At 34.5% G+C, this 27385-nt stretch overlaps 1 protein-coding gene and 1 pseudogene across 2 annotated transcripts; both read left to right on the top strand.

Annotated features, from left to right (window-relative positions):
* The first annotated feature begins 410 nt into the window (after positions 1-410).
* LOC146883531 (uncharacterized) lies at positions 411-2418 on the top strand (annotated as a pseudogene).
* Positions 2419-5458: 3040 nt separating this feature from the next.
* On the top strand, positions 5459-26732 carry LOC114162554 (serine carboxypeptidase-like 11). Of its 2 annotated transcripts, XM_085667170.1 has the most exons (14): positions 5460-5859; positions 5936-6081; positions 6154-6230; positions 6320-6442; positions 6560-6662; positions 6823-6860; positions 8515-8613; positions 8721-8807; positions 12376-12525; positions 12625-12696; positions 12784-12902; positions 12996-13109; positions 13280-13325; positions 26460-26732. In XM_085667170.1, the coding sequence occupies exons 1-14, from the start codon at positions 5693-5695 to the stop codon at positions 26541-26543; spliced, it is 1425 nt and encodes a 474-aa protein (XP_085523296.1). In that variant the 5' UTR covers positions 5460-5692; the 3' UTR covers positions 26544-26732. The 2 variants fall into 2 exon arrangements, with proteins under 2 accessions (XP_027902278.2, XP_085523296.1); XM_028046477.2 differs by lacking the exon at positions 6154-6230 and having other exon boundaries at positions 5459-5859; positions 6360-6442.
* The last annotated feature ends 653 nt before the right edge of the window (positions 26733-27385 follow it).

The raw sequence follows: 27385 nt of genomic DNA, 5'->3' as shown, positions 1-27385 counted from the left end.
GAATGACTCTAGTGGATTTTCGAAAGGTGGGTTATCGAGACGAGCCATTTATCATGGCACAACAAGCATCTCAGGTTTTCTATGTTAAAGATCCTGCAACTGAACATTGGTTTGTCGCTCTTCATGGAAAAAAAACAGATTGATCCTAATGAAGAGAATATGAGTGATCTTAATATTGTTGTCGCCCTCCCATTTAGAAGAACGACAACCGTTGATGAAATCCATCTAGTTGATGATGTACATGCAATTCGAGAAGATCACGATGAAGGAATATACATATGACCAATCAATAACTTTATGTACGAATTTCATGTTCTTGTTAAAATTTAGGTGTTTTGTTAAATAATGTTTTATATATTATTTTATATGTTGCTTATTAATGGTTTTTTATGTTTTCATTTCACAGATACATGGATGAAGCACTTGCTAAGAGACCCACCAAAGGAGCCACTAGGTTGAGAGAACTCTTAATTAGAAGAGCTAAAGGTCAGAAAACACATGTTGATATTAACGTCGACACTGGTGAGCCTAGTGGTCGTTCTGGGGACGTCTTCAAAAGCTATTTAGGAATGTTGGCACGAGAGAGAATATCAATCCTTACGCCATCTTTTGATCATGTCACTGAAGCTGATCGGGAAATGATATGGCAAGATTTATTGGTAACTAATATTAATGTTATTAACGTTATACTTTGATTTTGTTGATAATATGATAAATATTGTTGATGACATTTTCTATATTGCAGCTAACATTTGATATTCCAAATGTGTCGACGCTAAGACAAAAATGTTTGTTATCGGTGGCTGAGAAATTTCGTGGTTTTAGGACCAAGTTGACGTCTAGGTATGTCTTTGGACATAAAAAGAATGAAAATCCATTGTTGAAATACACTTGGATTGATGAAGACACATGGCGTCAGTTTCTTGAGCTTCGAACATCTGAGGGATGGCAGGTATGTTTATTTGAAATCATCAATAGCACAATTGATAATTATGCAAAATTTTAACTAATTCATAAAGTGGGTTTTATATGTTATAGGTAAAGAGGAAAAAGGCTCAAAGCATAAGTGCTCAAAATAAAAACCCGCGCATATTATCTCGTGGTGGGTATAGAAAACTTGAAGAGAAGATAATGACAGAAAAGAAAAAATCTAGGCCCCCACCTTCTGAAGGTGAAGATACTGAGCCTCCTTCACCACCATCATATCATCAAAAGTGGAAGTTAGCCCATTTACGCTCATCGGGCAACTACACTTCTGACTCTACACGAGAAATCTCTGATAAAATTGTAAGATACAATTCTTATCTAAATTGCTCGTTCATGTTTTATATTGTATTTTTATTTATAAATTTTTTTGTTACATTGTAGGATTCGTTGGTTGAGCAGACCTCCCAAGGAGGATTCATTCCAGAAGGTCGTCATGACATACTTGCTGCTGCAATTGGACGACCTGAGCACCCTGGACGTGTGCATGGTGTTGGATCAGGAGTCGGCATACGCCAATTTTTCGGTTCCTCCTCTCGTCAGTCTTCATGCAGTCATGGTGCTGATTATGAACAAAGAATGAAGGAAATGATCATGACGCAAGTGAGAGAAGAACTTATGCACCAATTTGAGCATTATGGCATTCGTTCGCCAGTGGATCCTCCGCCAGAACTAGACCCATTTGTGCCTCCCACGGGTAAATTTGTTTTCTATAAGTTATGAATTGAATAAATGATATTTAATAAAGTAATTGAATAACATTAATAAATCGTTGACTCTAATAGATAGAAGCGGAAAGGAGAGTTGTTCAGCTCCACCCGGGGATGACATGGATGACACTCATCCATGTCAGCTATATATTTGGGATGGTACAAAGAAGACACTAGTGGCTCGTGGAAAAGTATTTGAGGCAGCCACAGTTCTTCATGGCATGGATTTATCAAAGGATGAGGTTAAGGTCACGGTAGAGAAGGTTCTCATGTCGTATGCTTTAGTTCCTGTGCCCACAGATGAGGTGTATACTGTGGCACAAGCATTCTAGTGTTTCCTCGCCTGGCCTAGAGATTTGGTTGTTACTGACTCCCCGGTACTGACTCCCCGGTACAAACTCTTAAACCCACAAATATACTACATTTTTAAGTTTACATGTTTATTATGTTCAAACTTAAATTATATTCCATTTTAACTGAAATTGCATCAATATAGGAAAAACCTCAATCAAAGAAGATTCTTCTCTCTTTGGACGATCCTCTTGGTGCATTGCTCCAACTTGCAGAAATCATAGCTGATAACCCGATGCAGGTTCCTTGGGATGCTAACATTTTTGGGAGAGATCTTGACATCCCACTTTACTTGCATTCCCAAGATGTCTTGGAGCTTGCATGGGGACAAGAGGAACTGAATATTACCATTATTCAGTTATGGATGATGTAAGTCTTTCAATCATTATATATAGTTATATGATATATTTATCTATTTACTTATATCAAATCAATTTTATGTTTAGGTATTTGTCTGGTGTCACTGAAACTATGGGACTGAATGATGTATATGGGTTTGTAGACCCCCAACTCACTCATGAAGGAAACAAGTTTGATGACATTCAATCATATGTCACTGGATGCTTTCAACGCAGAAAAGAAATTTATTTTGTCCCTTATATTGCTGGGTAAGTCATTTTTGTTAACTTATGAATATAATCTATCATTTTAATGCATAACAATAAATTTATTTTCTTCTCAGACATCATTGGCAATTACTTGTGGTTTCCCTAAGGGAGAACCTTGCTGTGTGGTTTTGCTCTTTGCACCGCCCTCCCCCCAACCATCTTAGACAAGTGATAGATTGGTAAGAAACCTAATCTCAATCTTATGAAAATGACACGGTAATATATTTTTGAATTAAAACAATTACTTTGCAATATTCTAAAGTTTGGTATACTAAAGTTGTCTTTTTATATACTAACTTAATGTTTTATTTTGCAGACATTCAAGAGTCATTTGCCAATTCCCGCGAAGTCCATAAAGTTTGGTAGGATAGCATGTGCAAAATTTATAATTCAAATGTACAATAGTATTGATTAGGATATATGTATTTCGATTGTGTACATTTCAATTATCTTTTAAATGTTTTTGGATTATAGATGTTTGAGGAAATATTCTGTTATGGTTGTGCTGCTGTTTGAAAAATATATGCAGGTCTGAAAAATATATGAATGTGGGAATATATATAAAACAGAAAATTTATTTAAAAAAAAATGCAGGGGAATATGCCTCGGTTCTTACCAAGACCGAGGTAAAAAACTCACATATGGCCTCGGTTCTAACCATAACCGAGGCCAAAAAGCCTGCAAAAATTTGAATTAAAAGAAAAATATTTATCACCTATGGCCTTGGTCCTAATTGACCCGAGGCAGAAAGCTGTGTATATGGCACCGGTTTCAAAACAACCGAGGCATAAAACTAGGTCTATGGCTTCGGGTGATAACCGAGGCCAAAAGGGGTACCTTTTGGCCTCGCCCCAATATGCCTCGGTTCCAGACCCGAGGCAAAATGTGGAAAATAACCAGAGCAGAAAGCCCTTAGTGCACTGGTGTAGAGTCCTCCGCTTGGGCGAGGGTTCGCGAAACCCTGGTTGCTCGTGCAAGTCTCGCCTGGGCGAGTTACTCTAGCCTGGGCGAGATTGACAGATCTCGCCACTGCCTTTCCTGCAATAGTCACATATCAACACCCAAGCAACAGTCCAAGATCGTTCACACATTCATCACAGACATACAGTTCATGCAATACCCAACAAACACCAAAACCAACCAGAAAATCGTTCAAGACTCGAAAAACTCTAACTTCCCCGTACCTGGAAAAAGCTTAGTAGAGATCCTAACGGCACGACCACGGGCACAACAGCTCTAAGGACGAACTATGGGGCTGAAAACAGAGTGGGACAGAACCAAGAGATGGAGTTAGCAGAGGCTCTTAACTGAAATTACGAGAAGGTGAAGAGGGACCAGTACAAACAAGAAGGAATACTTACATGGAGTAGCAAGCTCTCTTAGCTCAACGTGACAGTGAAACAAACCCTAGTAGAGGGGTTGACGACTGCAGTCCTAGGTTCTGTGAAAATGAGTGAAAAGTGAAACTTAGGGCAACGAATGATGGTTTTATCTACTGGGTCAACCCTTAGGCCCACTTACAAGGGCAGCCCCTTAAAATATAGGGCAGGGAGAAATGGAAATATTTTTAATGGACCTTACAAATACTATTTCGATATATTTTATTTAATTATTTTTTAAGTTCTAACTTATTACAATCATATTTTAATTTTTTTCACTATAATTGTATAAATAATTTTTATTTACTACAATATAAAAATTTAATGTAATTATCATGAATATTTTTTATCACCATCCAACATACAATTACCGACGACGTTTCTACCTTTGAACAATTAAGGCTTTTGATCAAGCTTCCCCTCTTCTTCAATGAAACATTCGCGACCCAAAAAGCAATGTTTCTACCTTTGGAAAAGAAATTTTCTCTTTTTCAATTTTTTTTCCCACACATGCATCAGGTCCTCATTATGATTTTTAAAACATTTTCAATTAAAAAACAAGGGCCACATCAGGTCCTTATTATGATTTTTTAAAACATTTTCAATTAAAAAACAAGGGCCACATGGGACGGTGTAAAAACATGAGTTAAAACTTTGTGTGTAAATATTGTTTTCGTAAAAGGATACATTTTGTTTAGAAATCTAATACACTTCAAATCAAACGTATACGTATGTACATTTTTATTCATAAATTTACAACTCATTTATATTTTTCTTTTTTCTATTTATAAAATTATTGCGTAAAAGACATTTAATTAAAGATAGTTTTTTAAAACTATTTAAATTAATATAATATATATATATATATATATATATATATATATATATATATTGTAAATTTGTTGGTATATATTTGAAAAATTATATTATTATTAGTTATATAATGTTATAAATTAATATATTTGATATTTTGAATTTTTTTTATTCTATATATTGCATGTCTTACTGTTTGTTTAGGATTTATATATATAAAAAATAAAATTAAAACTAAAAATAATTCTGATCTAATAATTATAGAATAATTATAGAATAGATTGGAATAAATTGTTAAAAGAATTCTAAAAATAAATAGAGTTGCAACCGATATATGATTTATCGAAATTACAATAAAATTATAAATTTTATAAAACTTTTAAAGTAGAAATTATAAAAAATTTACTCTTTTTTATTTATTTTTTAATTTACCATTCTAATTACCTTTAAATCATCACATTGTAATATTACAAAAAATTAAAATAAATAATTAAAAGATTATTAAAATGATGAATTAAAAATAAATCCACAAAATCAAAATATCGAATAATAAATCTTATCATAAAAGTCCATATAGATGTCCAAATAATATCTGAAGTGACTGATTTGGTGCACCAATTACCAAACGTACCCTCTCTCCTTCTACAGAAATTAATACACCAAACGTACCACCATGGTAAATAAAAAAATCTTGTAGACTAAAATTTTAGGAAGAAGATACCGATGGTAATTAATGGGCACATAATTTCATTGTCTGCCTTATTCAATCCACGGGTCACCAGGAAAATAGAAGAAGCTAGTTCCAGTTGTAAAAGTGAAGAGAAAAGGCTGAGATAAGAGCATCAAAATGGGAAAGTTGAACTCACGTTTCACTTCTTCAGATTTGGTTCACTATGGACTTCTACTTTCCCTACTTCTTTTATCGCACTATTCCTTTCAACCTGCATCTTCTGCCTCCAGAGTGAAGTTCCTTCCAGGATTCGAGGGACCTCTTCCTTTTGTTCTTGAAACTGGGTAAGTTTTAAACTCTTTTTGCTATCTACCAACCCAATATGGTTTTAATTATGAGATTGAAAGCAATGGATGAAAGGTACGTGGGAGTGGGAGAATCAGAGGATGTGCAGACATTTTACTACTTCATTCAATCAGACAACAACCCCAAGGAAGATCCTCTCTTGCTTTGGCTTAGCGGTGGTCCTGGTTGTTCCTCCTTAAGTGGATTTTTTCTTGAAATAGGTATGTTTTTTTATATTTTGTTTTGAGCATAGAAAGAGGCATTGCTATGTTTACTGACTTTGGGAGATGCAGGTCCACTTGCATTGAAACGGGAGGAATACAATGGGACCGCACCCAATTTGATCTTCAGGAATCAATCATGGACCAAGGTGCTATAAATCTACATCCATTGCTTCTCACGCGCGCGCACACACAATTTCAAATGCATTTTTCCTTGTACTTTTTTTCCTCTTGATAGGTTAGTAGCATTATATTTGTGGACTTGCCTGTTTTCACAGGCTTTACTTATGCCAGAACGGAACTTGCTGCTCAAAGTAGTGACACGGTGTTAGCTAGTCAAGGCCATCAATTTTTAAGAAAGGTGCTATTCATCCAAATTTTATTTCTTTATTTCACAATACTTTATTTTTCTTTTGTTTTTAGTTGTGTTTGCATCTACATTTGTCAGTCAATAACAGTCATGCTTCATTTTTTGCAGTGGTTAATTGATCATCCAAATTTTTTGTCGAATGAAGTTTACATTGGTGGTGATTCATACTCTGGCATTCCCCTTCCAGCAATTGTTCAAGAAATTGCACAAGGTAAAAAGTTTATAAATAATTAAAAAAAAAAATTAGAACCACACATTAACCATCATTAGACCGTTATAATTGGTGAGGGCTGGAATGTAAATCATATCATCACGTTAATTGCTATAGTTTCGTTGAAAGTATATCAATTAGCAAAATTCATTACTTTCAGGAAATGAAAAGGGGTTTCAACCAAGGATAAATCTCCAGGTTAGCATTTTAAAGTATTGTTTTATGCTACATGTTTTAAATTTGAGTTTTACTGTATGTTCATGGATAATTAATGAAAGGAAAATGTATGTATTTTGTATGGAGTTGTTGAATAATTAAATAATAATGAATTCATTTTAGAAACCAAAATAATTAGTTAGATATGATTTTATAAACTATTCTTTTATCTAAAATAGTCTCCATGATGAATAAAATATTATAATTAATTTATGAATGAAAGTCTAAATTAATATCTAATATTACCTACCAATATTTTAACTACTTAATATTATTGATTTAAATTATCTATAATTTTAAATTAAAAACTAATTTAAATATTAATTTCTTACTAGTTAAAACTTCAATAAGTAATGTTACAACTAATTTAAATTTTAATTAACAAATTAATTATAATTTTTTATTTATAATAAAAATTATTTTATATATCAATAATTTTTTAGTTGATAAAATGATATCTATGTTGGTTAATATAATGATTAATTATGCTTTGTATCTAAAATTGATTTCTATTTGATAATTTTTTTAGTGTCATGAGAACAATTAAGAACTTATCTCATTACAATGGAACTAGGAAAAGTTAAACCGAAATGGAGATTCAAAGTAGTATATAAAAAAAATCTTCATAGTCAACAATAACAAGATATAAAAAATATTAAAAAGAATGATTTTAAAAAGAAAACACTAATAAAAACGGTAGTATGTTTTTTCCTCTTATTTAGTTTCATGTGACAAACAATGTTTTCAAATGGCAAGTTCAATAATTCTTTTATAAGAATAACATTAACTTTAGTATAACATATTTTTTTTAAATTCTATAAGACAAACATCTTAAAATATTGAAATACACAACGTAAAATATCTTTATTAAAATTAAAATATCTTTATTAAAATTACCATGATTAATGGTATAATATTTTGAATACAAAAATAATACAATATTTTACAAGGAAGTTTTAATTTTAGCTTTAATGATCACAAAAATAGACCAAGTTCAATAAGTCAAAGCTTGTTTGGAAGAGATTTAATGATTTGGATATTAATAAAAAAAATATACTATATCCTGTAGTTACAAAAGAGGAGAAATAAATAAAAAGAACTTTTTTTCTCACTCTAAGATTACCGGAAAAAGAAAATTTAGTTAAATGAAACAAGCTTGAGATCAAAATAAACAATTCTTAGAATCAACAATATTAGGATAACAAATGTTATAAAGGAATGAATGAGAAAATGTATGGATTAACTTAAGTACGATGCTATCCACAAAGAGAAAATATTAACGGGAAAAAGAAATTAATATCACTCATTTTTCAATACAATATGTCAAATAAACTAAATACAACTTTATATATATATATATATATATATATATATATATATATATATATATTTTCAATAACTTTTCTTTTTATAATAACAAAATTCTATGCATGATCTATTTAATATGGTATTCTTTGTGGTAATATAGTAGAATGCAACGTGAAGAAGTTCAAAATAAGATTCTTTTGCAAAAGCTAGAAATATAATTGCATAACAAATGAAAAACGTTTTATTTATTTTGTAATAATAAAAGTTGACATCACATGAATTTTTATATAAGAACTCTTTTACTGATAATGAAGTGTTTTTTCTTTAGGGATACATTTTGGGGAATCCATTCACAACGAGAAGGGAGCCAAACTATGCAATCCCCTTTGCTCATGGAATGGCACTTATTTCTGATGAATTATATGAGGTGATTTTATTTTATTTTAATTCATGAATTTTTATTTTTAAGGATTGTACTTAATAAACAAAAAAAAAAAAATCAAAGACTAAGGAACTCTCTTAATTTATGAATAGTCATTACAAAAGAATTGTAAAGGAAACTACATCAATGTGGACCCCGAAAATATATTATGCTACAGAGATATGGAATCATTCAATAAGGTATGCATTCCCTATTTTTTTCTTGCCCTTATTTTCTTATGAAATTTTAGTGACTAGAATTTCTAGTGGAATAATAAGAAACCATAAGGTCAATTGTTATTTTTGTCAGAATTTTAAGAGAAACAAAAAAGGTAGTTGTTATGTTAGACATGTTTAGTTGAGTGAGTAGCAATGTAGAAGGTATAAGTTATATAAGATAATTTTGGAAACGATGAATAATGTGGAGGTGTATATGTTGATCTTTCATGTATGTTACACTAAGTGGCTTTTCCTATTTATATGCTTGAACCACTAATTCTACAGTCTTCTAGATGATTTTATATTTTCTTAACTTTTTAGAATTATCTTATTGTTACAATTTCAGGTTTTATCTATTACTTGTCTTTCTAGCATAATTTCAAACATAAATTATAGTTGTTTAAATTGACATTGGGTCCTGGTGAATATGTTTTCAAAACTTGATCTTTTGTCTTGTAGTACTCAAGTTGAATTTGCTTATTTGGTTATACCTCTTTGATGAAGTGATATTTCATAAGTATATTTAATAAGTATATTCTTCTATCACAATAGATGATAGTAAAGTCATCTGGTTGTTCTTCCATTTCTTCAAGTATATTCTTCTACGTCTTGTTGCTTCACTTATAGTTTTTACAATTGTCATGTATATGTTTCAGTTGTTGATTTTTTTTATGCTCATGAAAAAAAAAAATCCCAACTCAAGTGAGAAGGTATAACCCAATCTACTCTTCATGTCAACCAATCACTATTAGTGTAACTTGTATCACGATGCATCAACTTCTTGTACTCCATCATCATTTTGTATCTTCTCATTTGTCACTAGTGGAGTAACAATAATTTTTCACTATACATCTTAAATTACTTTAGTGAAGTCTTAATATATTTCTTTTTAGAGGTAAACATTTCTTCTTTTTGTTGTCTTACCTACCTATGTCGAGGAAGTAATTCAACTAGCCAAGGTTGATCATCTTATATGTTTTCATCATTTTTGCTAAGTTCCATTATCATATTGTTTTTTTGTGTAGATAAGATCTACATATAAAGATATAATAAGAGCATCATATTTACCTTACGTCTTAATATATATATATATATATATATATATATATATATATATTTGGCCCACTTTTTCTCCTTCTGAATCCTTGATTGATAATGCATTCATCAATTTTTGTGTACCATGATCAAGGAGCTTTCTTGAAGGCATATACATTTTTTTGTAACCTTATCACTTTAGATGTAATACCATTTCATTTAAATCCTTGTGTTTTCTTCACATATATTTCTTATATAAGAAAACCATTTACAAAGGCTTATTTGAAACCCATTAAGATTATACATTAGTCCTTTTGTGTTGTTGGATATGTTAAAGCTTTAATTGTATCCAGAAAAGCAATTGTTGATGTAATCAACATCATTTTATTGTACGATTCTATAATAAGTAGTCTTTTTTTTGTCTTCTGTATGGTACCATAAGGATTGTAAACCATTTAAGTCTACTAACATCTTTCTCATACAAGCAATCTATGAGTTCCCAAGTGTTATTCTTTTTGATGATTTTAATTTCTTCCTTTGTTTCCTTGATCCACTTTTCTTGCTTTCTTGCTTCTTAATAACATATTGGCTCAAGCATTTCCATATTTTTTTTACATGTATTCACCAAGGGATCATATTCATTTAGACCTTGGTGAAGAATTTAGTTGTGTCGGTAAAGGAGGTGTAACAATATCTTCTATCTATCCTTAAAGTTCTTCTTGATGTTTGTACTAGATTAGGAAATTTATATGGTAAACCTCTCATCATGTCTAATAACTTCAAAATTTAGGTGTTGACATGACCAAAGTTATGAATCATCAAATTGGATTTTCATGAAAATATCAACAAAAGCTTATGTTTCTTTTCTCCATTTTAACTTCACTTATCCCTCATATTCTATTATCATATCTTACACATGTGTCCTCATTAAAGTGGAAAGTGTAAGATTTCTCCATCATTGGATAATGCTCAAGAGATTCTTTTTTAACATTTGGAACTAGAAAGACTTCTTTGATGAGTCTTGTACCTTTCTTTGTCTCCATAACAACAATGGTTTTACGTTTTGACTCCATTAAAGCACCATTCTTCAATTGAACTTTCATTTTGATAGAGTCATCAATATTTTTAAATATGCTCATGAATTTGGTAATTTGATTACTGAATTCGTGATCAGAGTACCAACTTTCACTTCTTTATTCGGTTAAATCTCATGTAGCATAAAAAATATGTTGTTGACAATGATTCTCTTTGATGAAATTTTCTTAATTCTTGTTTTTGTTGCAACAATTCTTTTCCACGTGTCTAAATTTGTTGTAGTAATAACGTTGAGTTTCTCTGTGATCCTAACAATCCCTTTCCAAGTGACTTAACTTTTTGCAGATGTCAAATATTTGTCTTGATTGGAGTTTGAGAAGTTTAGAATTATTGTTGTTTCTAAGATTGTGATTTAAGCTTTGATTGGTAAACATCTTCAATAGCCTCTTTGTTGTACCTTTCCTGTCTTTGCTCATATACTTTAAGGGAGCCTATTTGGTTTATCGCTAATAAGGTGGACATATCCTTAATTTACTTCTATCATTATCACAATTGCTTCACTTTTACAAGGGATAAAAATCATAATATTTCCACAACTTTCTTATCATGTATATTTTTCACATGTGCTTTCATTTGAATAAGTATTTCTTTAATTCTAGAATATTAGTTTTTAGTGGTAGTAGACTTTTTCAATTTATTAACTCACACTCATGTTTTAGAGTTTGAAGTTTAATGAAGAGTACCTTTATACTTCCTAAAAATTCTTCTTGAATTGTATTTCAAGCTTTTTTATCACTTGTGTTATCCATTATTCTTAAAAACATTGCATCTATCACTTCTTTTTTTGTAAAAATAAAAGATTCTTAAGTATTTATGGTTATTTTTCTTCAACTCATTCCTCTAAGTAGTTATTAGTGTAAAATTATTTGTATTAGTAATGAAGCCATGTTCAATAATCTCCCATAAGTTTTGAGAATAAAAAATGTCTTCATTTAATGTTTTAATAAATATAATTTTTTAATAAAAATATCAACGGGTATCGATGAAGGAAAATTTGTATTGATCATGGTTAAGGAATTTTTTTGAAAATACTATGAAATATTAGGAACTTTGACATAGTTGGGCAAGATATCTATATCCTATTAATATCCTATAGAAAAGGCAAATTATTTTGTTATGATAAATTATAAGATTGCTTTAGTAACAATTTACTAAATGTAGGATGTAGGTAGCAACTTCAAATATTGAAGACAATATGGATAAATTTATATTACTTTTCACATCTTTTACTATTTTATATATGATGGATGATTCACTTTTACATTTTTCAAGATTATTTTAGTTTTTCCTAAATTTCAAAACTATCTAGACATATAGTTGCAATTTCTAGATTTATATGGTTCTAGTAGAATCTATGTTTCTAGACTTTTGTTTTCTTGTAACTCTTAGAAAATTGTATCCAATTTAACAATTGTCACAGCTTGTATCAGGAATTTTTGAATACAATATTTTGGAGCCATGGTGTGAGAAGGATGAGAACCAACCTCCTTTAAGAAGATCCCTAATTGAGAAATTCCCTAGAAAGAACTTCTTGAAAACTGATCTCAAATTACTAGTCGTAACATGTCCAGTAATGTTTATGCCTTAATTGAATGATAAAAATATTCTCTAATTACTTTTTCCTTTCTATGTATTTGCACACTGATGTTTGATTCCTTTCCACCATTAGACTTATACGGATTTCCTATCTGATTATTGGACAAATGATGATAATGTTCGAACCGCACTTCATATTCACAAGGTGAGTTCATAATGGTTTTCCTTCACACACTTTGTTAGCACCTAATAATGCTACATTATAAAAAAATTACACATACATGTGTTGTAGGGAAGTATAGGAACATGGATTAAATGTCATCGTGATAGACGTTTCAAGTACGATATCTCGAGTAGTGTTGAATATCATGCAAATCTTAGTAGAAAAGGCTATCGTTCACTAATATATAGGTCAATGTTCCTTCTCTACGCTCTTATGTATTGCATAAGGTAAAATTATACAACAAATTAACTATAACTCAGATTTCTTATGATAAATAACAGTGGCGATCATGACATGGTATTTCCTTTCTTGGGAACTCAAGAATGGATGAGATCATTAAACTACTCTATTGTTGATGATTGGAGGCCATGGAATTCAAATGGCCAAGTTGCAGGGTAGTTTGCTAACTTTATCTTTTTCTTACAATAATTTGAACCTTGTCTATTAGGTTATTGTCTTCCAACAATACCACATAGACCAAGAATGTGGATAGTATTCCACTAATTGTAGTTATATGCAACAAATATTGAGTTATACTCTTAATGTTTGTGTTTCCTACATGTAGATACACAAGGACTTACTCTAATCAAATGACATTTGCAACTGTGAAGGCAAGTATCTCATTCTCCTTCACACACACACACACACACACAAATAATGGAATATAGCTGAGTTTGATATTAAATTTATCATATCTTATTTGAGCTAGGTAACTTTGAATGGTACACCCATATAAATAATATAATATAGTTGAATTTGATATTAAATTTATTAGATATTATTTGAGCCAGGTAATTTTGAATGATTAAGTCCACATGTCATTGATACAAACATCTTACCCACAATTTCAGTAAGAAACTCTAATTCATTATTACATGTGTTGACAAACAAGTGTCTAGAAAAACAATTATGTATACTATAACTTGTGTTTTACAATGAGCAATACATGGTCAATTTATAGGGCTTTAGACATGGTCCTTCAACTACATGTATTCAATACAACCACTACTTAAACCATAATCAATGAACTCCTAGTGCATTCTACAATCATTACTAGATGCACTTTTGACCTTTGAACTTTCTAAGACACTTTTACCGAAACCACTAAAGGTAGTTACTAACATTTAAGTTTACCCAATAAACCCCTCATAAACTTAAATGTTTTTCTTATCCTTCATTCCAAGCATCCTCCTGTTGTTCTCGAATAGAGTGGTCGATAGTGGCTTCATGGACATATTTACAACTTGTGCTCAGCTTGCGATGTGCTCTAACTCCACATTTCCTTTTTTCACTTATTCTCCGATGAAGTGAAATCAAACATCAATATGCTTGCTTCTCCCATGATTAACTAGGTTTTTCGCCAATTCAATGGCCTACTTGTTATTAAATTGAATGACAATACCTTTTTCTTGATTCATCTCCAGTATTCTTAAAAGGTTTCTAAGCTAAACTGCATGACAAACACTCTAGGATGTTGCAACGTGATCGACTTCATAGTTGACAGTGTTAAAATGACTTATTTCTTCGAAAGTCAGGTGAACACTTTGTTTCCCATGAAGAATACATATCTAGAGGTGCTTTTCCGATTACCAACATCTCCACACTAATCATTGTCCGAGTAAGAAACTAGTCAGTAATTATCTGTCCTAGTATACATTAGGTCAAGAGACATTGTTCCTCTCACATACCTTAAAATTCACTTTAGTGCCTTCCAATGACTATACTTTGACTCCTCCATATACCGACTTGATATTCCAACACTTAGCATTAAATCTAATCTAGTACTTTTAAGATACATGAGACTTCCAATCAAACTTCAGTATTTACTCGCCTAAACTAGGTCTCTATTTGCATACTTAGAAAGTTTTTATCAGGTTCCATAGGGGTGGAAACCCAGTTGCAACTTATTGTCTTAAACTTCTTAAGACCTCCACATCATACATTTCCTGGGATACAAAGATGCCTTCCTCTCCTTGAACAAGTTCCAAACCAAGAAAATACTTCATAAGTGCCAAGCCAATCATCTTTAACTCCTTCTTCATCACTTTTTTAAACCCTTCAATCTGCTAGTCTTATTCCCCATGAAGATAAGGTCTCAATATACAAGGCAACAAACATCACACATTCTTCATTCTTCTTTATGCATAGAGCATGTTCATAAGGACACTACTCATACCCATTCTTTTTGAAGTAAGTGTTGTAACGTCCTAGTCGAAAATTAATTATTAAAAATAAAACAAAATAAATTGAATAAAACAACCTCATTTATTTTCAAGAATTTCCCAAAATGCGGGAAAATTAAAACTTCAAACGCCGCTTCAATAGTAAATAAAATCGCAGTGTTTAGTTATTACAAAACCAAATCATCCAAAACAATTGTTACAAAAGAAAACCCATAATAAAATTTAGTAAACTATCCCATAGTGATCCCCAATCCCCACTCCGTCTCTACGCATCTGCATGCTCACCTGCATCAACATATGCTCCCATGTAACAAGTCACATGATCATCGCTAAACACACACAGATAGGGTGAGCTCATTTACATAAACCAAACAAATATCATAATAAATACATCATCTCAATATTATAACCCGGGTTAGTAGTTTTCCCTTTTTCCTTAGTTCCTCACTTCAAACACTTGCATTAGACGTTTATAATTTATATACCCTTTAGGTGAGATCAATGATCAATCTTTGCTGCACGAGTGTCTACTCGCCCTTTCGACTACAAGCCACCACCTAATAGTCCACACGTGGGAATAACTTTGCCACGGCATTTCACCGCGACACCAAGTGGAGTTCTCTAAAATGAACCTAAGTTCGTAGTTGTTCCCAGACTACCAAAAACTCTATCAAATGCATTGAAAAGGGTAATCATCTGAAACCTTGCCGTACGAGCCACAACTCGCACACTCCACTGGACTTCCTAAACCACTAGGCTACAACCTAGAGTGGCCACGTGTTTGCCAATACAAGTTACACTCGTAACTAGGCTCCTAGCCAAAGCATCACATCATGAACATCACCTAAAGTTGTGTAGAAATCCTCCTCACGCACCAAGACTGCACCAAAACCGCCTGGCGCGCATCTCACGCTGCTAGGCGAAATCTGGTTCTAGACTGCCTGGCGGGCATCTCACATTGCCAAGCGCGAAGCGCCAAATAGTAGCCTCACTGTCCCGTCACCATCTGGCGCACCCATCTCGCGCCGCCAAGCGCCAAACACCTTCTAGGCCTTTTGCTTCACCATTTCGCCTGGCTCAACCAACCCTGTCACTAGGCACCCTGCGCGCACAGTGACCACCACTATTTGTGACCCTACCGCCTGGCGGCTCGCTACATGCCGCCAGGCGCCATACTAGTAGCGCAATGCTATTGGTTTTTGGCACTTAAAACAGGTTCCAAGGGACCCCCAAATCATACAATACACAAAAGTATAGCACAAGTATGATATCCAATTCAAGTTCTATAACTAAATCACCATGCACATATTCAATCATGCCATCAACTCAGCTATTATCATGCCACATTCTCTCCTTCATTTACTACTTTAAACATGCCACATGCACTCAACAGACTCCAAGTCTTATATTCATACCGTCTAATATTTATATAACTCATGCCACCACATTTGAGACAATATTACACATGTACTTTAATAATATGACCACCACCACAAGGACCGTGTCTAGAAAAATGCACCAACCATACCATATCATATAAATCAATCTCACGCTTATTGTCCAATTAACATACAATCTGAATTATAGCTTATCACACGCAGCCAAACATTTAAAGACAACCACTACCCCACATCGCACATCACAACTTTTACTTATTTTAATCTCCTTTCGTGCTTATTATGCCATATTCTTCTACTTGCTCAATTTTAATCATACACTTATGACTTTACTAGTACATCACCCAATATCGCAGATCACAAATAAAACTCAGGGTATCCTACTGCACTGAGGTGTCGCTTGGCGGGGCAGTCTAGGCTTTGCCAGGCGATGCTTAGCAATCTGGGTTCTGACAAATCACTCCTACACCCTTCACGACCCTCCAAACACCCCCAACCACAGTACTCATGCTTGGTTCACTTTTCTATAACATCGGCGTGTCAATCATTGACAGAACTAGTGCTTATTCATCACCACCCCAACAAGAACCCTAATTCCCCAAATTCATTTAGGAATCCATGCAATTTCCACCAAATAATAACTGCAATTCATAATGCATCATGCCAGTTATATACATAAAATATAAATCCCATATAAGCATCCCAACACCACTATCAAACCAACCAAAAACAGAAAAAATAACAATGTCGCATATGTCGCCTGACGGGTCATCCTCAGCCGCCAGGCGATTCACAGGGAAACCCAGAAAACTAGGTTGCAACCACATGTGTCGCCTGGCGGCAGCTCATGCGCCGCAGGCAGTTTTTGGGAAAAATCCATAAACGTGAAAAAGTCCGAGAATAAAGAGTTCATGCGTTTCAATCATTTTCTATAAAACATATCCATACAAGAAAGATTAAAACATCGAATAGGAACTCCCCTAACCTGAATTTTCTCACGCAATTGCTCTTTTAAGATCCTTCTATGAATTCCAATTTGATTCCAAGCCCTTGCTTCCACCCAATCAGCTTCCCCCACTGTCTTTAGGGTCTCTTTTATGCTCAGAAACTCTCTCTTACCCAGTCTACACGAAAACCTCCTTCTCCCACTGCCTTTCCACTCACTTGGCCAATTACTCAAACCCTTAATGGGAGTTTATTGTTCAAAAACGAAATTAACATTAAAATTGGTTTTAATTAACTTTCAAGGCTCATTAAGATTTGTTTTTATAGCACACCTTGGCTGCCTCCTAGGTTTTCTAGGCCTCTTTACATTCGTACCAAAAATATAGTTTTAACAAAAAGCAAGTTGTTTTGTTCAAGCCAAGGTTTGAACCCATCACCACACAATACCAATTTAAGTGCACAACCAACTCAACCATGTCATATTTCATGCCAATATTTATGCATCTAAAACTATCTACTTACTCATCACGCTCCAAACACATCATCAGAAAATAATAAAATTAAATAACACACAATTGGCATACATAGGACTTGAACCCAAGCCCTCTCACACAATAAAGTACTCTCAACCAATTAAGCTAGTACTTTTCCACATTATGAAGGTTAGCATTAATTGCCATAAAGGCTTCCACTACTCTCATTTAATTAACTTCTTATTTATTTAATTAATTAAAAATAGTGGGTCTTACAAGTGCCAATTCTTTCATTCCATGCTTGTGGAGCTTGCTTGAAACCATAAAGTGCCTTCTTCAAGATCAACACTTTCTCCTCTTTGCCTCTTTGCATGTATCTGAGTGGTTGCTCTATGTATACTTCCTCCTCCAAGACTCTATCTAGAAATGTCGACTTCACATTCATTTGCAAGATTGTCCATTTGTGTTAAGCTACTAAGAAAACAATAGCCTAATTGTTTGCATCCTTGTCATTAGGGCGAATACTTTATCATAGTCTATTCCTTCCTTCTATTTGTATCCCTTCACAATGAATCGAGATTAATATCACTAAACTTCTCCTTCAACATTTATCTTCTTCTTATACACCTACTTTACGACAATAGGCTTAGCTCCTTTAGGCAAATTGGTTAGCTCCCACGTGTTGTTGCGTTCAATTGCCCCAATATCCTCATCCATTGCCTTTTGCCACTTCTTGTCTTACACGACCTCCTCAAAGCTCAAGTTTTATAAATGTGCTAAGAAACATACAATGTGCACTTCGTCAATGGATTTGTATATGTCTTGCAAACTTCTTACTATAGGTTATAGAGGTTCATCTTCTTTATTAAAAATTTCATGATCTCTCATGGTAGGTGGTGTATCAACTTTCGAGCTTCTACTTCTAGCAGACTCCTCCTCCGAGTTGTTCTAGTTCCACTCACTCTCTTAATCAATTTGAACATCTCAGTTCATAATGAACTTCTTTGTTATTGGGTTGAACAACCTATAGGCCTTAGTTTTTTCATTATACCCAATAAACGCGTACTTCTTGCTTTTATCTTCAAGGATGGTCCTTTGTTGAGTTGGAACACAGCCATAAGCAATGGTCCTAAAAACTTTAAGATGAGACACATTTGGCTTCCTCCCATTCAAGACTTCTTGCGGTGTCTTCTCATTTAACAAACTTAACATGTGGGCACCTAATTTGCACATAGATGACACATTGCGTTATTTCTGCACCTAACTCCTTACATGTTCTTGCTTCTCAACATTCTTCAAACCATATCAAGGATGGTTCGATTCTTCCTTTCGATAACTCTATTTTGTTGGGGTGACTATGGTGTTGTTATAAATCTCTTTATCCCTTGTTCCTCACAATACTTCATGAGCTTAGATGAAATGAATTCGCCTCCTCAGTCAGACCTAACAAATTTGATAAACATGTCCATCTCTTTCTAAACCATTGCTTTGAACATTTTAAACACTTCGAACAAGTCAAATTTCTCCTTTTAAAAATACACTCAAGTTTTTCTTAAAAAATAATTTATGAAGGAGATAAAATACCTTTTCCCATTGAAAGACTCGAGTGTAATCGATCCACAAAGATCTATGTGAACCAATCCAAGTTGTTCCTTTGTGCGGTACTCGATAGTCCTTGGTATGAGGTCCTCAGATGCTTCCCAAGCACACATTCCTCATAATTTTTTTTTTATAAACTTCATACTCGGGAGTACCCGCACCATCCCTTTCTTAACAAACTCGGTTAGCCCACCAAAATGCAAATGGCCAAACTGAAAATGCAACATTATAGCTTTATCCCCATGCTCAATATATTGCTCTTGAGATTGGGTACATAGTACACATATCTGATTTCTCCAATTAGGCTATTCTTCTGCAAGTACCAGATTGTACCTTAACCTTTTATCACTACTTGAATGCATCTCCTGTAACATCCGGTCAGATATTATGAATTTACATAAAATAAAATGGCAATAAAAAGTAAACATCATTTATTACAATTTCATTTTCCAAAAATGCGAGAAATCTAAAACATTTATTTCATCAAAACATACCTCAAATCCATAATTCATAAAAAACTCAAAATACAAAAGTTAAGTCCAATACTCCAATGATTACAAGTCTTTAAATTTCATAAAATAATAACTTTGTAGAAAATTTTCTAGATATAGCCCACGCTCTATGCCTCACCGTATCCACCTACAATATAATCTGCTCCCGTGTACCGCGTACACACGATCATCTCCAAACACAAGCAGATAGGGTGAGCTAATAGTATAAAACACATATATAATTCAAATATATTAACACAATTACATCAAAGGAATAATATCCTTTGATTCCATATCATATGGCCACCACCATGTCATCCATGATTTACGTCTTTAGATGGATACCTCAAGATGTCTTGCTGCCACACCTACAAGCCACAACTTATAGAACACGTGCAGAAAAGCTGCTACGGACCATACTCCGTAACGCCAGGTGGAGTTTCCAATATGAACATAGTTCATAACGTCCCAAGACTACCAAACTCGTCAGCTAACTATTGAGGAAGGCAATCTATCTAGATTCATTCGTACGATCCACAACTCGCACACTCACACCAGTAACACTCGCCAACCTGAGCCACAACTCAAGAGTTCCTCGTGTTCATCCACCATCCCAAGCCACAACTCAAGAGATGTGATTCTGAGCCACAACTTAAGGAATTCCACGTGTTTAATGTAAGATCCGCTAAATTTAATTAATTAAATAATTAATTAATTAATAAATGCGGGCAGTGGGAGCCTTTATGACATTTAATTCTTACAAGTATGATATGGAAAAGTACTAGCTCAAATGGTTGAGAGTACTTGGTCATGTGATAGGACTTGGGTTCAAGTCCTAGGTATGTCATTTATGTATTGTTTAAATTATAATTATTTTAATTATGTAAATTGTTTTATATAATATTTTGGTTATGGGGCGTGACAGTATATTCTTAAATGATTAAAAATTATCACGGAACATGAATTGGTTGAATGGTTGTGCATTGAGTTGGCATTGGCATGCTTATGGGTTCGAACCTTGGTAACTCTAAACTAAACTTCCTTTTTGCTAAAAATTAGTTTTGGCATGAGGTGAAAGGGTAGAGAAAACCCTAGATGAATGAGCAGCCAAGGGAGGCTGCAAAAAATAGTCCATAGTGCGAAGGAGAGCTAATGTGGGAAAACAAGGGGCGTCCTTTTTAATCAAAGTAGAAACCAAGAACCTCAACTTTAAGCGAAGGAATCCAGATTAGGGTAGCTTTACGCGTTAATTTTATTTTAAGTTTGATTGGCATGCTAAATATAGTAATTTCACTCGTTAATTTTACAATTAAGTCTTATTGGCATGCTGAATTTAGTATGATTATGCTTAAGATTTTATTCCAATAAGTTAGTGTTTCTGGAAACTTCCAGAAACTGTCTGGCCGGTGATGAACTGTCGTCATACGATTCTTTCCTTTTCTAGGCCATTTAGGGTTCCTGTAGAGGAACCACCTGCCATATATAGCGTAAAATAGGCAATTTGATCAATGTTGACCAATCCTTGTGCAAAGTTGACTAGTTGACCAGTTTTAACTCTTTGACGGTCCGTTGAGAGACTTACACGTGTCAGAGTAGTCTCTCTCTCTCTCTCCCCATTAGGGTTTGGCTGCCGTGAGTGGTTCAAGCAAGATTATGGTGGTTGTCGTCGTGGCTGGGGAGTTGATGCGAAAGGTGTTGTTGGGTTTGCGACTGTTGTGGAGAAGTGGCGTCAGGTCCGCGTTCTCGAGCGAGAATGGTGGTTGGGGGAAGGGCTGGCGACTGTAGGTCACTGTGGTGCGACCATTGAAGGATTGAGTGTGGCGACTTCACGTTCAAGCATGGTGCTGTCATGAACGTTGTCGCAAAGATGAAGGTGCAGACCGTGAATTGTGGCTCCGGCAACGTGCTGAATGAAGACGATGGTGCAGGCATGGCGACCCCGGCGTAATGCGCAAATGCAGGGGCTAGTGCGCGTTCCATGGACTCGGGCTCAATCAATGTAGGTTGGCGCTTGTGCTGGTGTGTGTTGGTGCGGTTGCTGCCAATGGTGGCTGCGTTTTCCAGCGTGGGCGCGACATAGGGGAGTTGTGGTTCCAGCGAGCTGTTGTTGCGGTTGGACGTGGCGGTGGTTACCGTGGAGGGTGGCGGCTGCGGCATGGAGATGGTGGGAGAGAAGGAAAACTAGGGTTAGGGTTTTGGTTGTGTGAAGAAAGACAGGGTGATAAGGTGTCATTCCATGAGTGGTTATTTTAGTGAGTGGAGGATTGAGGACGTGACAATCTTTAAGTGGTTATTTTAGTAATTGGAGGATTGCCACGTGGTGTAATCTGGTTTAGTGGAGTTTAAGTGATATTAAGGTGCAAATTACTAAAAAGAATAGCTGCAAAATAAAGTTAGAAGACCCAATTTCAGGATGGGTATGAAAAATAAAAACTAGAGGTGAATTTAGCTCCAAAAATATTCCTTTTCCGAATTTGATGACCCAATTGTAGAATGAGGGTGTAAAAATGAAAATTGGAGGTGCATTTAGCTCTAGAAATATTCTTTTTCAGAATTTGATGACCCAATTGTAGAAGGGGGTGTAAAAATGAAAATTGGAGGTGCATTTAGCTCCTGATTAATTCTCTCCAAAATTCTGATTTTATGACTTGGAATATTCCCAATTCACATTCTTAAGGTACTCACCAGAAGACGTAGAACACGGTTAACATAATTGTGGCCATGTGGGATGATATCAAATGACAGAATTCCTTTGGAGTGATTGTGTTGTATATATAAATGTATTGTATATATGTATTTTCTGTTAGCTCACCCTATCTGCTTGTGTGTGGCGATGATCGTGTACGCAGTATACGTGAGTAGATGATGTTGCAGGTGGGTTTGGTGAGGCATAGAGCCGGAGCGGGGCTAGACTTGGGAGAAATATTTTCTCAGAGTTTTTATATTGTTTTTATGATTTCAAATAAATTGTAATCATTGATATTACTAGACTTTTGATAATTATAATAGTATATATTATTATGGATTTTGGATTATTGTTGAGGTAATAAAAGTTTTAAAATTTCCCACGTTTTTGGGGAAATGATATTTCGTTAAATACAGTTTAATTATATTTCTTTATTTTAATATTTAAATCCGTAGTATCCGGTCGAGATGTTACATTTAACCCCTATCCCGAGCCACAACTCAAGGGATACGTTCCGAGTCACAACTCAAGGAAAATCCAACAAGCCGACCTTTAACGTATCACCAAAGCCTGGTAGACCATGCACATCTAAAGCAAACAAATCACCAACATTGCCACCGCATTATCGCCTGGCGCTGCTCTAGGCGAAACTTGTTTCCTGATCGCCTGGCGGTGGACATGTGTCACCAGGCGCCAAGTGCCTCTGATGCCACTGTCTGCAGGTGTCAACTAACGGGACAATCCTCTCTACCAAGCACCACACACTTCCAGATCCACTGCAATATAAGCTACCACCTGGCGGTTCAGAATCGCTGCCAGATGCTACACCAGTAACTCGTACAGTACTGGTTTTTCAAGCATACAAGGTAGATTGCACACTCTAACTAGACACTAAAACTCATAGTGAACTTTACCAAGTTAATTACATCAATTCTCATGTGTTCAACTTGTTACTAATTGTCCTTATTCTATTTAGGTTCACTAACCCATGTTTACTCATAGTTAAATTCATACCTCTTATACCTACAGTACTACTTTATACTCCACTTCATTTCAAATATTATAACCACTATCCATTAACCAATATTTACATTGCACTTTCAACTTAAGTGAATCGATATAATACCCACAACTCCTAAAATTATCTTCTGCCTCATCATCACCCAGAATCCTGGTGTAATTAACTTGGGGAACACTATTATAACATCCAAATATGCTAACACCAAGTCATAACCTAACATTCTCTCATTGACCCACCTTATGACTTACTTATCCTTTTTAACCTCATATTTAGCAATTTTCAATCTCTTTATAATATTCCAATAAATCCATATTAAATTCCCCAAACCTCACTGCGTGTCCAAACACACATTGCCCCACTGTTCTGGTTTGGCGCCTATCAACAATTAAGGTTCGCTAGGCGGTTCATGCAATTCTGGAAAATCCAGAATTTTCCTTGCCTCTACGAACCTTCACAAGTTTTGAATTCCAGCTTCTTTAAATTTTTCAACTTAATAAGCTACATTCCCATGGTTAAGTTCATAGTTCATTCATTAAACTTCCAACACACAAAATCCTATCAAATTCCCCCATTAATTTGATCTAGAATATAAAATTCCCAAATTCTCAAACCCTTTATTTTTCACATTTGACCACTTCTATTCAATTCCCTCGACACACTATAATTTCCCAATAATTCTCCTCCCTCAATCAATCCATGATTAAAACCACGTTCATCATTGATCAAAAACACCCCCGAAATCCCAAAAAACCTAAATCAAGCCATTGTTACTCGTGTTGTCTGGCGGGTTTTCATCACCACCAGGCCATTCATAGAATACCTAGAACACTTAGTTAATCAGCTTGCATCGCCTAGCGGCACATCACTCACTACCAGGCGGTTCCTCATAGGAACCCAGATTTACACAAAAAATGCTATGAGTCGCTTGGCAACTTTGAAGGCCCGCCAGGCGGTTTCTGGAAAATTTACAGAAACATGAAATTGCACAATTTTATCACAGTTCAGGCTTCAAATAAATCAACCATCATTCAAAAAAATAATAACACGAATAAAACCACGGAGTCCAGTTCCCCTAACCTGGATTCCTTGCTCAATTATGCATAAATTCTTGAGTCTTTCGAATACACAACCATCCAATTGTAAAGTCAATGCACAACCATTCAACCAATTCATGTTTCATGATAATTCCTATCATTCTAGGATTATATTATCACTCATCATGATCTCTTATGTTATCAAAAGAATGCATAATTAAAATAACACACTATTTGGCATACATATGACTCCAACCCAAGTCCTTTCATAACAACCAAGTACTCTCAATCATTTGAACTAGTACTTTTTCACATCATACAAATTAACATTTAATGTAATAAAGGCTCTCACTACCCGCATTTATTAATTAATTATTTTTTTAATAAACTAATTTTCTCGGGTCTTACATCTCCAAACGAAACATGTCCAGCCTTAACTTTAGTGAGCTCCTTAAAAAGATTTTCATCCCTAAACATGTGACTACTTCCTCTTGTATCAAAGTACCAAAGCAAGTTGTCAGAACAACTTGGACTTGGCTCGATACCCAAACTCCTCGACATGATCAATACTCCCTCTTCCTAAGCATCCTCAAAAAGGAATTTTGTTTCCTTCTTGCTCTTAGATCGACAGTCCTTTGCGAAATGTTTGTACTTCCAACATTTGAAGCACTCAACTCCTGAGTAGCTTGACTGACTTCCTCGGCCTCTACCTCCACGACCTCTACCTTTTCCTCGGTCATGCCAATTTTGTTAACCGACTTGGTCTTTACCTTTTTCATATCCATCTTTGCCTCTATCATCACGACCTTAAGTGTTTTGAGTATAAGGAACTCTCTTCTCCTTAACGGTTTCCTTTCCTTGAAGTGCTTGATTAAGAGACTCTTCATTCTTCTTCCTTCTTCGTTGCTCATGCGCCTCAAGTGACCCGAGAAGCTCTTCACTGAAAATTGACAAGTCCTTGGACTCCTTGACCGCACAAACAATATTCTCAAAGTCGTCGGTTAACGACCTTAAGATTTTCTCCACCACTCGGCAAGTGGGCAGTATTTCTTCATTCCTTCCGAGTTGATTCACCACGGTCTCAACACGAGAGAGTACTCGGCAACCCCTTCGACCTTTTTCATTCTCATGCTTTCAAGCTCGCCTCTGAGAATTTGAAGCCTAACTTGCTTCACGTGATTATCTCCTTTGTATGTCTTCTCTAGTATATCCCACAGGAAGATTTAATATTTGTTATCTTCTCAAAGCTGGGCTCATCAACAACTTACTGTAGCACATACAAAGTTGTTTTATCTTTTACCTGCATTGCTCTTAACGTATCAAGCTAGGCAATCGTCTGTTCTTCATTGTCTTCGAGTTCTTGGTGCCCATTTTCGACCATATCCCATACTTCCTAGGAACCAAGGAGAGCCTTCATCTACAGACTCTAGTTATCATAGCTGACGCCTTTCGATAAGTTTAGCAAGGGCATGTTGTTAGCTAAGTTTGCCATCTCGATCAAACACACAAAGGCACTCAGGCTCTCAAGCTCTGATGCCAATTTGTTGATAAATAAGTTTATGGAAAAACAATTTTGTATACTATAAATAAGTACATGGTCTGATTATAAGGCTCTAGACATGACCCTTCAACTACATGCATTCAATACAACCACTACTTAAACCATAATTAATGAACTATAGTGCATGTCACAATCATTACTAGATAAACTCCTAACCTTTGCACTTTATAAGACACTTCTACCAACACCATTAAATGTAACTACTAGCATAAAGCACTTGAGAGTGATATATATATATATATATATATATATATATATATATATATATATATATATATATATGTGTGTGTGTGTGTGTGTGTGTAAATTTTTGTTGGTTTAATGTTCTATTATTTTTTTACTCCAATAATTTCAGGGTGCAGGCCACATAGCTCCGACGCACAAACCCAAAGAATGTTTTGACATGTTCAGTAGATGGATATCTAAGAAGGCGTTATAGGAAAACTTGAAGGCCATTTGCTATCCTGTCGAGTATCGAATTTTCCTGTTTCCTAATAAATGTGTGTTTATGAATCCAAAAATAATATTATACCTTCGAAATATAAAACGATGGATTCAATAGTTCTATTATGTAATGTTTTTATTTTGAATTATCACATAAAATAGTATGATATTGTTAGTTTTGAAATGGTTGAAAAGCCAAGAAGGGGGTGGGGTTGAATTAGCTAGTTAAAAATTTAGGCTATCTTTGCAAGCTAAAAACCACCTGTAATTGAATAAAATAGATCACCAAGTTACGATGCAAAAGGTGTTGGACAGTATACTTTTAATCGATCAAAAACAAAGTTAATAGATTGATTTTACTAAACATATTCTATTCTGGTATAATCAATCGATTGAAACAGGAAAACAGTTGACTGAAATATTGGGAAAAATGCAGAAATGCATATTTTAGATTTAAACCAGAAACAATGCACAAGAATGATCAAGACATGTTCCAAATGATTATACAAACATGCTCAATGCTGCAAATGTCATGAAAACATGCAAGATCATGAAAAAGATGATTAAAGCACAAGGTCTTTAAACTTTAAAATGAAAATGCATGAGAGAAAGGTTAGAGAAGAGAGGAGACACAAGATTTTTATACTGGTTCACTCAAACCTGAGCTACATGTAGTTTGTCAAGGAAACCTAAGCTTGACTTTGCACTATTTCAAAAGATTTACAAAGTATCCACCCTTACACTTTCAAAATATGCAAAAACACCACAAAAGACTCTTGAATCACACAAGAATCACACCAGCACAGCACGAACCCTCGTGCAGACCTGGAAACCACC

The sequence above is a fragment of the Vigna unguiculata genome, chromosome 9 (assembly GCF_037176805.1).
Source record: "Vigna unguiculata cultivar grain cowpea cultivar isolate G323 ecotype 2 chromosome 9, ASM3717680v1, whole genome shotgun sequence".
In the NCBI taxonomy this organism is placed as follows: domain Eukaryota; kingdom Viridiplantae; phylum Streptophyta; class Magnoliopsida; order Fabales; family Fabaceae; genus Vigna; species Vigna unguiculata.
The sequence above is the reverse complement of the archived record's forward strand: the minus strand, read 5'-3'. Positions and strand labels throughout refer to the sequence as shown.

Bases quoted from the DNA above. Each gene is read 5' to 3' on its own strand.
- LOC114162554 (XM_085667170.1), top strand. From the start codon at position 5,693: ATGGGAAAGTTGAACTCACGTTTCACTTCTTCAGATTTGGTTCACTAT. The intron at 8,614-8,720 runs GTGATTTTATTT...ATTTATGAATAG, and splicing joins TTTCTGATGAATTATATGAG to TCATTACAAAAGAATTGTAA. The intron at 12,903-12,995 runs GTCAATGTTCCT...GATAAATAACAG, and splicing joins TATCGTTCACTAATATATAG to TGGCGATCATGACATGGTAT.